Source organism: Mya arenaria, chromosome 5 (genome assembly GCF_026914265.1).
Source record: "Mya arenaria isolate MELC-2E11 chromosome 5, ASM2691426v1".
In the NCBI taxonomy this organism is placed as follows: Eukaryota; Metazoa; Mollusca; class Bivalvia; order Myida; family Myidae; genus Mya; species Mya arenaria.
This window is the reverse complement of record NC_069126.1, coordinates 3,426,131-3,440,857: the sequence shown is the minus strand read 5'-3', so window position 1 is coordinate 3,440,857 and position 14,727 is coordinate 3,426,131. Positions and strand designations below refer to the sequence as shown.

At 32.9% G+C, this 14,727-nt stretch overlaps 1 protein-coding gene across 1 annotated transcript in view; it reads left to right on the top strand.

Moving 5' to 3' along the window:
- The first annotated feature begins 2,086 nt into the window (after positions 1 to 2,086).
- Positions 2,087 to 14,727, top strand: part of LOC128234444 (vitamin D3 receptor-like) — a 90,597-nt gene continuing 77,956 nt past the window's right edge. The window contains exon 1 of the mRNA XM_052948690.1: positions 2,087 to 2,192. Coding sequence (XP_052804650.1) covers positions 2,190 to 2,192 — 3 coding nt within the window. The 5' untranslated portion in view covers positions 2,087 to 2,189. The remainder of the gene's footprint in view (positions 2,193 to 14,727) is intronic.

Here is a 14,727-nt window from a genome sequence, read left to right as displayed (position 1 = left end):
CTGTTTTCTCTCATTCACTTCGAAAGCATAAAAAAACAAAACGAAACATGCTTATAGTATTTGATGTTAATGTAGTTCATGTTAAGGGATATTTGTTCATTTTTTTCATATATAGCAATAATTGCAAGGTGTTTGGACAAATGTGCTCAATATAACAAATAATATGGATCGTTACTGATTTAGGTGTATTGCATAGGTTAAGTAAAATATCACTGCTTTAAGAGAATAAGTTTATTCTCTGTTCGTGTATCTTAGCTAGTCATTTGGATAAATCATAAATTTACTAATTAAAAAAATATGATAATGAAACCGCTAAAAAGGGGGGGGGGCTGGATCGGGATTTGAACCCGGGCAGCGAGCAGATTTCTCTGACAGCGCCCAACTCTGCCAACCACTACGCCACCGACTCTTCACTATTATGAAAAGTTTATTTCAACTCTATTGAAGTATTTCATGGTTAAGTAGATCATGATGGTGGAAAAGTATTTTGACCCCTTCCGATAGAAAAGTATTTGGCAAGGTTTCCAAACATGATACAGATATATTCTAAAGCAAAAAATTAACTTTGTATCATCTCTCACACTATAATTTACAAAAACATTACATTCAACACAGACCTATAAACCAGTTTATAGGTCCGTGCATTTAACGATTCATTGAATGTATATTGGTATGTTTACCTGGATAGAAAGGCATTTTTGTGCGCCAAATCCCACTTCGATGTCAATATCTTTAATTTAAAGTTATTGTCTGCGTTCCTATTTTCTTCAAAAACGTCTGAATATGGGGGATCAAAGGTCTTGTTAAATGCAGACGAAACGTCCATAGGAAAACGGCGATGTAAACGATAAGGGAAGTAACACAGTTAAACATAATAGATGCTCGAGCTAGGTTACCGGTCGTAAAGAATATTGACACAGCGCTAGCTCTACTGAGCAACTTAATAATTGGCGTATTTTGCTATAAGAGTTGGAACAGTTATATATTTTATCCGTTTAATACTTACGGTAAGTATGAATTGATCTATGCTAGACCCCCCTACATCCATCCGAAATATTTTTATTGTCTTTTTGGCGTTTAAAGCTGCACTCTCATAGATATATATACCGTTTTTACAACTTTTTTTATTTTTGTCTTGGAAAGAGCAAATTTTGCGTAAATTTCTGCAGACGAATAATATAAGATTGTTGACAAAAAATCAGATCATATATTTTCATAATTAATGTTTTATGGCTTAAACTGTTACTTACGTAACAGAAGTAAATAATGTCCTCTTATACATTAAAAACACACATTATTTTCTCTCATAAAGGGTTACAGTTTCAATTGCGATTCACATTTACGATGGAATTTCGTCATATTACATATATTACGACTGCTTTTCGAGGTAATATTTCTCTGTAATAACAATTTTTATTCATCCATGTGTCAGAAATATATGGATTATAAAGAGCAATATGAGCCTTTGAAAACATATCTTAACAGTTTAATGAAAAATTATCATAATAAGTAGAATTAGTCCCCCCTTACAGTACACTTCTGATACATGCGTCATAAGTGGAGCAGAATATATTCCGAATTAGTGTGTTTAAGGGTCAATGTAAACTGTTTCATATTCCTGTCACCACGTTCATTTAAATATTTTTATTTTTATTTTTTTATTACGACTGCTATTTCAGTTCTCTGTAGATCTAATGACAACTTAATTCATCCATGTGTCAGTAATAGGTGGATCATTTGAGAACTTATCATTTCAATCATTTTAATTCAATCGTGCCTTGAGTACCGAAATTTAGGAAAAATCGTCATATCCTAATCCAATTTCATAATGAAGCGTTAAATGTATACTTTCATATACTGTACAGAAAGCTTTATTTTTTACAGTTGTCTTAACGAGTGTGTGATATACAACACTTTAATATGATCTATTTATACATTTTTTCTGGGGATTTATCAAGTTTAATTTAACGTCACAGATAATAACGGAATATAACCCCGTGTCCCTTACTTTAGGGAATAAGTAGCATTCACCTCCCTTACAATACACAACTGAACGTGTGTCGTAAGTAGAGCAGAATATATTCCGCAATAATTATGTTTTTTAGGGTCAAGGTAAACTGTGTCATATTCATGTCAACACGTTCCTTTAACCAATTTGTGTATCGTTGTCGGATAACTTCAATAAACACATGGTAATGCTTTATTTATTTATTAAGAATATCATTTAAACATTTTTCCGCTTTGATTTGTTTAATCCGAACATAAATTGATCAGTGTAGAATGCATCGATATTGAGTAGTTCGGATAAACAAATTTCGGATCGTATAGTTTTCAGTAGTTTAGTACGTAGTGGAAGTAGTTCAACTGGTCTTGTTTTTATTTAAAAATTAAATTAAACCTGGTAAGAAACTTTTTCGAAGTGGAGCTCAATCCAAGCATTGTTGGAACACTACTGTACAGTAGTTGTGTGTGTGGGTAGGAAACAGCCACCCAGATAGCTCAGATGGTTTGAGCGCTGTGCTTGTGTTCCGGCAGTCGTGGGTTGGAGCCCTGCACTAGAGGCACTTTTCCTCTCAAGTTTACTTAAATGTTGGCAGTGGTAAACAGCAGGAGTGCCTCCGTCGGCTTTAAAAGGTTAATAGGGGGAGGAGTGTAGCGTGTGTTTGGTACGAACCAGCCACACCATTAGCTCAGTTGGTTAGAGTGCAGTGCTAGAGTTCCGGCAGTCTTTGGTTGAAGGCTCGCACCGGACACACTTCGGGCCCTCTACTGACTGTGCTAACTTGGTAAGCAGGCGGCTTGTTCTAACCCACAAACCAGTGGCCACATCACTTTTTCAGCCTATTTTGGTTAAAATGATAATTCCTTCAAAACATTTAAAATTTGTTATTTTATTTCACTCGCTTCATTTTTTTACTTGATGGTCGTCTGAAAGTTCTTACAACACCAGACAATCCTCTTATGTCTGTACTTGGTAACCAGGCGGCTTGTTCTAACCCACAAACCAGTGGCCACATCACTTTTTTAGCCTATTTTGGTTAAAATGATAATTCCTTCAAAACATTTAAAATTTGTTATATTATTTCACTCGCTTCATTTTTTTACTTGGTGGTCGTCTGAAAGTTCTGACAACACCAGACAATCCTCTGTAGTGTTGTGCCGATGATCGATTATAATCGACAATTGATCGGAAAGGCCTAGGTCGGCGACAATCAATAGTAAAATTTAAACAATTGATTATAGAAACAAGGGATGTAACCGCTACCGACTTTGTACAGTAAAATAAATGTCATGAAAATATGTTGTTGTTGTTTTCTGGTTAATGCTTGTTGATATTACAATGTTAAGGTGGTAATATGTTAAGTTATCTAGTCATATTTATCTCAAGTCAGTAAGTCAATAGAGTACTTCCCGTGCCAAATAAAAACGAAGCTTCATAAAAAGCGCAGCTTTGGCGAAGCTTTTTCTTCGCTAAAGCTGCGCTTTTTTTCCAAAGCTGCCTTTTTTTTAATAGCTGTGCTTTTTCTTCGCTTTTTTCAAAAGCTGCGTTTTTTTCATTAAAGGTTCACTTTTTGTATGAAAGGTTCGCTTTTTGTAAAAAAGCTTCGCTAAACCTTTATCTTTTGAAAAAAAGCTTCGTCTTTTTGTGTAAGCCATATTTTCCTTAAACAAAAGCTTTATCTTTAACATAAAAGCTTTGTCTTTTGCATAAAAAGCTTCGTCTTTTTGAAATTTAAGATGGCCAATATTTATTGGAAAAGACGAAGCTTTTCAACCAAAGAAGAAGCTTTAAAAGAAAAGACGAAGCTTATTTTTTTTGATCTTTTGCTTTGTAGGTGCACTCTTTTGTGTTTTAAGTGTATTATATAAATAATAAGTGCTTTTTCTTAGCTGAAGATTTTTTTTCTTTTAAAAATTCTGCATTTCATCTCAATGTTTCATGTTCAAGTTAAGAAACTTTTATCAGCAGTAATTTAATTGTTTTAGTTTATCCATGTGTAAATCTACCATAACATAAAAAAAATATTCAGTCAAATTCATACATTCTATTCCTGATTGAATGAAGTATTCAATCTCTTGATGAATGAATGAAAATATGGAAAAAAAATGGGTTGAATCCAAAAATCAAATAATACATGGATAAAAGATTGATTGATTGATTGATTGCATACATGAATGAATGAATGAATGAATGAATGAATGAATGAATGAATGAATGAATGAATGAATGAATGAATGAATGAATGAATGAATGAATGAATGAATGAATGAATGAATGAATGAATGAATGAATGAATGAATGAATGAATGAATGAATGAATGAATGAATGAATGAATGAATGAATGAATGAATGAATGAATGAATGAATGAATGAATGAATGAATTGATTAATTAATTTACTTAATTAGTTACTTTTAAATGAATGGATGAATAAATGATTATCAATTAATGATTCAAAATAAAATAAAAAAAGGATATTTTTAATAAATCAATGCAATAAATCAAAATTTTATAATATTATGCAAAATAATACACTTACAAAATAAACAGTCATTAATTGCATTCAACTGAATATTCACAGAATTCATATTTCTTTAATTTCTATACATGTTATCATCATAGATCTTAATGCTTTGTTCATAAGCCATTCCCATGATAAGCCATATTTGTACAACAACCAATCAGAATCTCAGAACCAAATTTGAAATAGGGGCGGCCATTTTGTTGGGATTTCAGCAGGAAGGGTTGGATGTTTTTAAAGGAATTAATGAAATTACACAAATAACAACCATTGATTAAAGGGATAAATTAATGATATTAAATTTATGATATAACTATCATAAGATCGGATGAACATGGACTATGATTTGGAATATGACAATCCAATCATTTGATGTTTTGTAAAAGATGACATGCAATACTGGCGAGTTCTTATAATATTATGATCTTATACTTATTTTAGTTGTTTATCAATTACTTAATAACCTCAGTGACTATTTTCTTTAACATGTTGGACTTATATTTCAAACTGATATCCAGCTCATAAAAATACAATGAAATTTATAAGATATAGTTTTAAAACTCATTGATTTCTTGTTTTTACCCTTATATGGATTGAATAGAATATCTATCAAAATTTGCAGAATGTTTTTCCATTAAATGTACAGCTGATAAGAATCAGTGTTGTTTTCCAAGGGGTAATAAAACTGCCATCTGCCAGATGGTTTACCAGATATTGAAAATTGGATTAATCAATTATGTCAAGTATTAATTAACAATCTGGTTAGTTCACACTGTGTAATAAACAGAGCTGTTAGGAACCTCTATATTTAACAAAAAGGCAACATAAGGCAGAGTATGGAAAAAGTCATTTTCCTATGAAGTGGACAGTTTAAAAAAATAGTTTACAATTTAGGTATCATACTGAAAGGTTGTTATAATTGCCTCTACACCAACTAATGGTGTAAATGGTTGCAGGTCAAAACGTCCCCAGGTTAAAATGTCCTATGGTCAAAACGTCCCCATTTTGGTCAAAACGTCCCCACCAAAAGTCAAAACGTACCCAGTTGTTAGTCAAAACGCCCCCATTGATATTTTATTATATATTGTTATTTAATAAATATAATATTTACGTAGATAGATATATGTTATAAACTATTTTGGGCGATTTTTGAGTTATTTACGTAATATGTTGTTCTTTGTTGTTTACATTTGTAGATAGAAATATATAATTAACGAATTTATTACTTTGTTTTCTTTTTCATTTAAAATGTCTTTAGAAGCCTCATTAATTCAAAGAACCCACTGGTCGATTTAACCCTCATTAGTTTAACTACCTGACGGGTTTGATGTACCTTAACTGAACTAAATTAAAGAAGTGTGATCGGAGTTTGTAGCTAATGAATAATTTTGTATCTTGGCCTCATTAATTCAAAGAAACCGACGTGTTTTATGTACCTTAATTGGATTAAATTAAAGAAGTGTGATAGTAGTTTGTTGCAATAATTATGTATCATGGCCTTTAATTGAAAAGTATGATAGCAGTTTGTTGCACTTAAAGTGTGACAATTGTTTAATATGTTCCTTATAAATCCCTTCCTTTGGGTATTGGCGTCATACACACATATTCATATAATAACATAACATATCTTTATTCAGCATTTAACGGCATATGCACATTTATAGCCATATAATAAAGTACAATATGGAACAGTGTTGACACAGATTATTTACACAGAGGTCAAATATTCAAGAAAGTAGGTGTCATGTTACAAAAAAGACATGGTAACAATTTACATATTCCAATACGTAAAGATTTACATTCAGATAAATGATCAATATTTGAAGTGTTATTGCTAAGAGCATTTGTTCTAAGGCGAAATGCAAAATCGATAAACTTCGCTAAGTTGTTAATACAGTGAACAGATGTTGATGACATAAGATTGTCAAATTTATTAAGATTCGGCCACGAGTTTTAATAAGGTTCGAGATATTGCTGTCAGAGGATTTTGTACTTAGGACATACGAGTAAGAAATGATATTCACTTTCTATGACATTCATGTTACAGTGTCAGTATTTACATTCCGATCTTATCATGTTTATATACCTTCCAGTTTCAATGGCTAGGTCGTGTGACGAAAGTCTAAATTTTGTAACAGCTATTCTATATTTATTTTCATTAACGCAGTTTAGATATTTTTCAAACTGAAAGTCATGCTTAAACCTTGCGTATGATGATGGTCTACTTGAGTTTCATTTCATGCTGTTAATATTTCCATTAATTAGTATGATATCTGATCAAATCGATCATTTATTCAAGTTATAGGCCATGGTGGAAAAAAAATGTAATGATGCTTTTTAACAATATGTGTTTTCTCATATGTGTTTTGATTATTATTTGCATCACTTCCTAGTGTGTGTGTATGTTTTTTCAGAATTAATACCACATTGTAAATAAGACGTGTGTTATGGGTTTTTTTCAAGCAAAAAGCGCAGCTCTTCGCAAAAGCTGTGCTTTTTCAAACAAAAAACGCAGATTTTGCAAGGGCTGCGCTTTTTGTTGCATAAAGCTTCGCAAAAGCTGCGCTTTTTGGCCAATACCGCACAAAGCTTCGCAAAAGCTGCGCTTTTCTGGTAAAAACGAAGGAGCTTCGCAAAAGCTGCACTTTTTTTGAAAAAGCTGTGCTTTTTCAGTGAACAATTTAAAAGCTGCGCTTTTTTGGCCAATACCGCATCATTTTGCAAAGCTTTAAGTAGCGTTTTGCGAAGCTTTAGCGAAGGTTTTTTGGCACGGGAAAAGCCCATGACTAAGCCACCTGAAAGCCTACATATTGTTATTGTCACCATAGTTCACAATAAAATCATAAAAAAATTCATTCCAGTGGTACAAATGAGCAAAAGACCGCTTCAAATGAATAAGTATTAATTACGACTGATCAATGTGAAAGCAGCTCCATTACAGATGAAAAAATATGTATGTCAATCTTATATGTTTTTAGTTTGATTTGACTGGTTTGTTTGTGGTGTTTGTATTTGTTTATGTGGTTTTAATTTGAATGTGTCTATAGTTCATTTTCATTTGGGACCTTGCATACTTTTCATTACAAACTTTTGGCATTTTATTAAAGAACTCAATTTTCTCAATAGCGGCTAGCCATAGTTATAAACACATCCAAAAAATATCCCAGGTGCAATTTTTCCCATATATATATTCCCCCTCCCGTGGGCAAATGTTGGCACATGAATTCACACTCTATTTATGTTTGGACAGTCTGCAGACCAGATTAGTTGGGTCTTCAAACAAATGGTGTCAGAATCAGGGGCAGATAACCCTTAGAGCCTGGATCCTGTATCCTCATTGTAATCCTCAATCAGAACATGTCTTGGATGTATGCCAAAACATGTCTTGGATGTATGCTGGAACATGTCTCGGATGTATGCCGGAACATGTCTCGGATGTATGCCGGAACATGTCTCGGATGTATGCCGGAACATGTCTCGGATGTATGACGGTTTATTAAGTTACAAGTTGTTAAAATTGATAATAATTGTATTAATTAATTGTAGTGTAATCTGTAGTACTAAGTTCAAATTGATTCCCAGTGATGTGTGTTTATATGGTAATTGCACAAATCATTAAGAATCCTAGGAGTATTAAACTCCTTAGGCTTAACGACTTAATTGAAGTTACTATGCGATCCACTTGCAGAGAATTCTGAAATTGTAAACTGTTTAGTAAGTGGGAAACAATCAGGTGACTTGCAAGGTGCTTGGAAAAACCAATCCGCACTAATTTTTAAATGGGGAAAAGCATGTGAGATGACATGATTGTTGCGTAGTTATTTAAATTATGTAAAATGATGTATTTTGGCAACATACTATTAAAGTTGCATTGACAATTTTAGGCTTGTTTTGAGGAAATACAGTTTTTGCTGATTCTGGGACCATCTGGTGTCTATTCCCTTTATAGTCCAAAAACTCTCAAGAATGTTTAAATAATTCATCACCTTAGTGAATGAACTCAATATCTGCTTCTGTTTCTCCACATAATCATACAAAAACAAAATTAAGTAGCTTGGGATAAACCATGCGTTATAAGGGATTTTGAGCAATTTGGTCCTGATTAAACTGTACAGTCTACAAAAAAATCTTGCATTGTTCTATTTTAAGTAATTAGCTTTACTCTTCGAGGTCCTTTTTAAACCAGGAAGAAAACATCACTAATTTAGTATCAGTTTTTAACATAATTGCCTTACTTATTCCCAAAGATTACTAACAAAAACTTTTTCACTTTGTTCAGTATTCATGAACCATCATGACCGAGACTCATGATTGCATTCAATCCACATTTAAATTGTTATATCAATGGCTCGGGTCAAGAATGTAGTAAATACTTGAATTTAAACAAGGAGTTACAACAGTATTGCTGGCTTTCAAATTATAAGTGAAATTCAAATAAGGGTCATGAAAGATGTACTACTAAAGAAGTCACAGGGCTTTAAATCTTAAGACGTTTAAGGTATCAGATGTACGCTGTATTTTTATTTCATTAAAGTGACACTCTTATTCAAAATCAATATACATAATTTTATGTATAACAAACATAATTTTTGAGTAAAAAGACCTTTATAACTACTTACTAAAAAATACATTTATAGAAAATATTGATAACTGATACAAGATTTTAAAAGTGTTTTTTCTAGTTTAAAACGCACAAATAATAGCTAGATCTACTTTCTTCTAATAAGGTAGATATACCATGTTTCCTGCACCCTTGATTTAAATAAAACTTGGTATCCTTCATAAAAAAAGTTGTTTTCGAAATCCATTCCACCTTTTTGGTATATTAAAACAATTGTATTAATTGTGGTAAATCTTATTTTTGAATATGAGTGCATCTTTAAGCCATTGGCAATGAAATGTTAAATGTTGTTGAAATTTTGATATCAAGTGAAAGGCATATTTTTTCTGTCCATTTTTGGGAAGAAAAACTAGATATTTTGGGGAAATTTGGGGTGTGAAGTATGCCCAAATTGGGAAATTTTACAGCTAAAAGAACAAGTTGTTTAGTCTCCTGTGAGTGAGGAAATTATTAAAAATTGGTTTCTTTTCCCTTTCAAAAGACCAGAAACAGCTGAAATATCTATTGCAATAAACCATGACAGATAATATTTCATACTGATCTCTGAATGTTATGAAAATCAAAAATGTCTTAATTCAGTTAATTTCCCCAAAAACTTTACATGACATAATTTATTAGGATGTTGAATGTCAGCCAGTACCAGTAAAAGTGTTTTATAAAAAAATGTATATTAATCATATATTTTTTTAATTTTTTTTTTTATTTTTGATTGGATTATATCTCTGAAGATTGGGAATCATCAGGTCCAAAAGACGGACCCATGGGTACTTTAGGAAAAGGCCTTATTGCTAGCTAATTACTTATAAAATTTATGTTATAATATATGACTGAAAATACATAAAACATGATTTTTTGCGGGTTTTTTTTGTATTTTGAGTTTCAAATAAAATCAGATGTAAATAAACTGATTGTTCTTTCTTTCTATGTTAAAATGGTGTTTTTGAAATTTGAAAACACCATCAAAACTGCTCATAACTGTACATCAAATACCTTAAACTGACGAACTTTTAACTTATGGAAGGGATTATCCGCCAGTTAATGCATGCTGCATTATGACATTTCTCTTTTTAAATTGCTAGTGCATTCGTTTAAATCGTATTAGTGCCTTCATGCAATTGCTTCGTTCGCGTTTGTAATGGACTACCGCATGTGTCTATGTGTACAACTTTTAGTTTCCTTCATGTTATTGCTTAGTGTCTACGTCTCAACGATAAACGACAGATGTCAAGTTTTTACGTTTAATTGACTATTGTGTACTAATTAAATACAAGAGTACAATTAAACTCCTAATAGTATTACTAATAATATATAAGAAGGGTACCAGCATTTGGTTTCCATTCCCATTTAATATTGCTGTCGCAGGATACCAATATTTACTGGTTCCCTTCTAATTCCATTCGTTAAGTTGCGTTCGTCTAAATGCTTTCAATGGTCTTATACAGTATATAAATACTATTAGTTATTTAGTATTTATAGTTAAGTTGTAGTTTTGTACACAATTTAGTTATTTAATTATTTAAATGTAAGAACTTTACACATGTCATTTGTCGTTTAGACGTTAACACTAAGCAATAAAGTGAAGGCATCTTAAAGTTGTATACATAGACAAATGTTTTTGTCAATAACAAAAAGGCACGAAGCAATTGCACGAAGGCACCTGCCTTTAGACGAATGCAATTGCAATTTAAAATAAGAAATGCCATAAAGCAGCATGAATTAACTGGCGGATATCCCCTTCCATATTAACTGCCTTATAACATTGTAATGAAATGTTATCCAGTGCGTTGAATATATTACAATATGTTTCGAAAAAATGCCTGGTAAAACATCAAGAACCAGTTTGATTGGATTATTTTATGCTATATAAGGAAGCAAACAGAGAGCAGTCTCCTGCTAAGATGTTCTTTTCATTATGTAGATATTGATTTCTCTATAACTTATTCAGCTGAAGGCCTATTATGTATCTGTACATCAGATTTTTTCTCCAATGAAGAGATGTGAAGTTATGTGTGTTATGCCCTTGGCTGGGTTTCCCTGACATGCTCAGTGAAATTTAGACTGGTGCCTGCCTTTCTCTAAATATGCCACCAAAAAAGGTGAATTATGCATGCTTAGACTGGCCCCTGCTGCTCTTTGCTGATATTTAGTCACATACAACAATTTTGGTCGAAATCTGCAGTGCGTTCAGTAGGGCCAACTTTTACAAAACGCTAGCAAACATTTTGTTTTGTATCCCTGCTGCAACGCAGCGCAAACACTGCAAGCAGGAACCGAACAGCAAAAATTTGCTGCAAACTTGTCTACTGAACATAATGCACTGTTGGCCAACAAATTCATATTTAAAGACAAATGGTGAAAAACTTGAAGAAAAAGAAATCAGTGGTGTTTGTTTTCGCAATCTTCTGCGATGATGAAATCTTAAACCTGTTTTAGACTGTGACCCCTGTTTCACCAAGTTGTTATACCCAAGGATTTCTTCACTAAAATGTTATAATTGCATGCAATCTTATCAAGTTCTAAACAAAAATATGCACTTTGCCAGTATTCAAGGTTCACACATATGAGGTCATTATGGAACTTTTTCAGCAGCCAATCAGAGGCCTTTTTATGATTGCTTTGTTTTGGCAAATAAAGTTATACTGGTTGAGTTTGTAAATTTGAACAGTTTTCACGTTTTTTTAACAATATCTTTGAAAGTTTTAGTTGTTACGTGACTTTAAACTGTATGAATCATGTTTGGTTAAAACCTCAGCATCTGCCAAAGTACATAGTCACAAAATGTTATGATTTATGGTGGAAATAACTTCATCTTAAAGACAGTAAATCAACTTTCACCTGGTGGTATGAAGTAGGGCTGATCTGGTATTTGTATTTATACAAAATGCCTGATATCTAATATAACATAAGGATTAAAATTGGTAATAAATAAAGATTATATGATGAACTATCATCTGATTGAGTTTTTTATTTGCATACTGTGCTATTAGGCAACACAGAACAAAAGCTGAACATGTGACCACATCAGAGCCATTCAGGGCCATTGGTTGTGTAACATGTGACCACATCAGAGCCATTCAGGGCCATTGGTTGTGTAACATGTGACCACATCAGAGCCATTTAGGGCCATTGGTTGTGTAACATGTGACCACATCAGAGCCATTCAGGGCCATTGGTTGTGTAACATGTGACCACATCAGAGCCATTCAGGGCCATTGGTTGTGTAACATGTGACCACATCAGAGTCATTTAGGGCCATTGGTTGTGTAACATGTGACCACATCAGAGCCATTCAGGGCCATTGGTTGTGTAATATGTGACCACATCAGAGCCATTCAGGGCCATTGGTTGTGTAACATGTGACCACATCAGAGCCATTCAGGGCCATTGGTTGTGTAACATGCGCCGCATCAGAGCCATTCAGTGCCATTGGTTGTGTAACGTTTGATGTCAAAGATGCAACAGATCCCTTCAGAGAAAAGCATGCTCGACCCTTCGAAGGGGTCTGCTGGTCTTTATATCAGTAAATTCTCAATTCACACAGAGCCCGGGCTTTGCTAATTTGCATATTACCAACCATACGTACTATGAACGTAATTCCGTCTATAACGGAATGTTCTACTATGAACACACATCTGCCGCCTACAGCGGACCATTACAGTTGCACTTTCCGTGCTGATGTGTACATTTAATTCATTTCAAGTATACGCAGTGAGCTCCCCTGTCATTGCATCTTTAAGTGAGCTGTGCGATCTAGAAGTCGTACATGCTGAAGGCCAAGGGATACAAATTTGACATTCTTGTCCAACTTAATTGATATTTAAAGGGGCTGTACTCCGTATGATGAAATAGCGAAAAAAAACAAAGAAAATTATCGAAAACTGACATAAACTTGGTATCGATGTGTACGATGCATTGAAACTTAATAACTGAATTACCACATAGTTTACAATTAATTTGTTTTTCGCAGTTTTTTCTTATTTTACCATAAAAAAAGATTACTAGGTATGTTTACCTAGTAGAATTCATTCCTTATGCGTGATTGGCTAGTCAATGTTATTTCATGACATTACCAAGTTAGGTATATAGCTTAAATATTCAAAAAGTTTAGGGTAAGCCTTAGTAGCACAGTGGATACAACACTGGACTGCAATTTTGGCGACACTGGTACGAACCCGGTCTCCGAATTTTTTTAATTTTTTTGGTATTTTTTTTGACAATTATTATATCAAAGAGTAAAACATTTTATTTAATAATTGTCCTGAGATTCGTTACAGAAAAAAACTTTTTTGGTGCCAATTTGGTGTACAACTCCGTTTAAATCTAGAAAAAACGCAAAATGATTGTATTGACTTTGTAATCAGATTGTTTGTCACAACTTTCAATAATTTAATACACACCATTTTAGGTAAAAATGGACATATTTTGTTAATAAATTATAACCGATGAATAGGGATTAAAAGTTTTAGTTTTATATGTAATAGTATTGTAGTTTCAACATTCTAAAGTTGTCACACATTATAAACTTTTATTTATATAAACATTACCCTGTTGGGTGACGAAACTGCCTGCAGTACGGTACTAGACGTCATTGGTAGGGCACAATATTTTAGAAAACAATATGGAGCGCAGATAGTTGAAAACGTTTTTGAAGCTTTTATTTGATCGATATTTTGACTGCTCCTTGAAGTTTGATTTGATATATCAACCGAACGTCTAGTACCGGTATTTGATTTGATAAGAGAACCAGTTCTCGATCAGTCCTAGATGCTGGCGCTCATCAGATGCCATAAAAGGTGTTGGTTGATATAAAGTATGTTAATCCCAATCACTTTTTAAAAAAAATCTTTCAAAAAATAAATTGTTGTTCTGTTACCATTGTGCTGTGAAGGGGAAACATCTCAATTAAAATCAGATTTTAAAATTGAGTTGCATCCCTTACTTAGAAAAATCTAATAATATTCCTTTCCCATGACAATGATTAAGATTTAAAATATAATGAGCATTACTTATGATTAACTAGTGATGAAACGATTATCGAGTACAATCAATAAATCGTCGCTGACAATGCGATGTCGGCGACGATCGATAGTGGTTGTCCAAAATCGATGTCGCTCATGTTACTTCCGGTAACTACATATTTTTTTTTGTTTTGCGGTAAAAGTCGGGTAACTGTCAGTTTTTCTTTCCGATAAATTCTAGTTGAGATCATTTTAACAAGGGAGGTCACTCTCTATCACAAACACTCTTGCTTCAAAACTTACAATTTCTTTCAAAATTACAAATTAATTTTTATTGTTTATATATTTCATAAAACCTTCTTCAATAACCTGTCTCTATGGTGTAGTAGGCCCGGTCTTACCTGCAAAAAACAGTGATCCCGGCTCGATGCATTCTGTTTTTGAAACTTGTTGGTATCGTCTGTAATTAACTAATTTACTTTTTTTGAAAAAGTTTTATGAAATTAAGATATTCTAATGACATGTTCAATATAACATTTTATTGAATGTTAATCTGGTTCACAAATATTTAATATGCTTCTAATTGGATAAAATGCTAAGATAACTTACTTAACTGAAGAGTGCA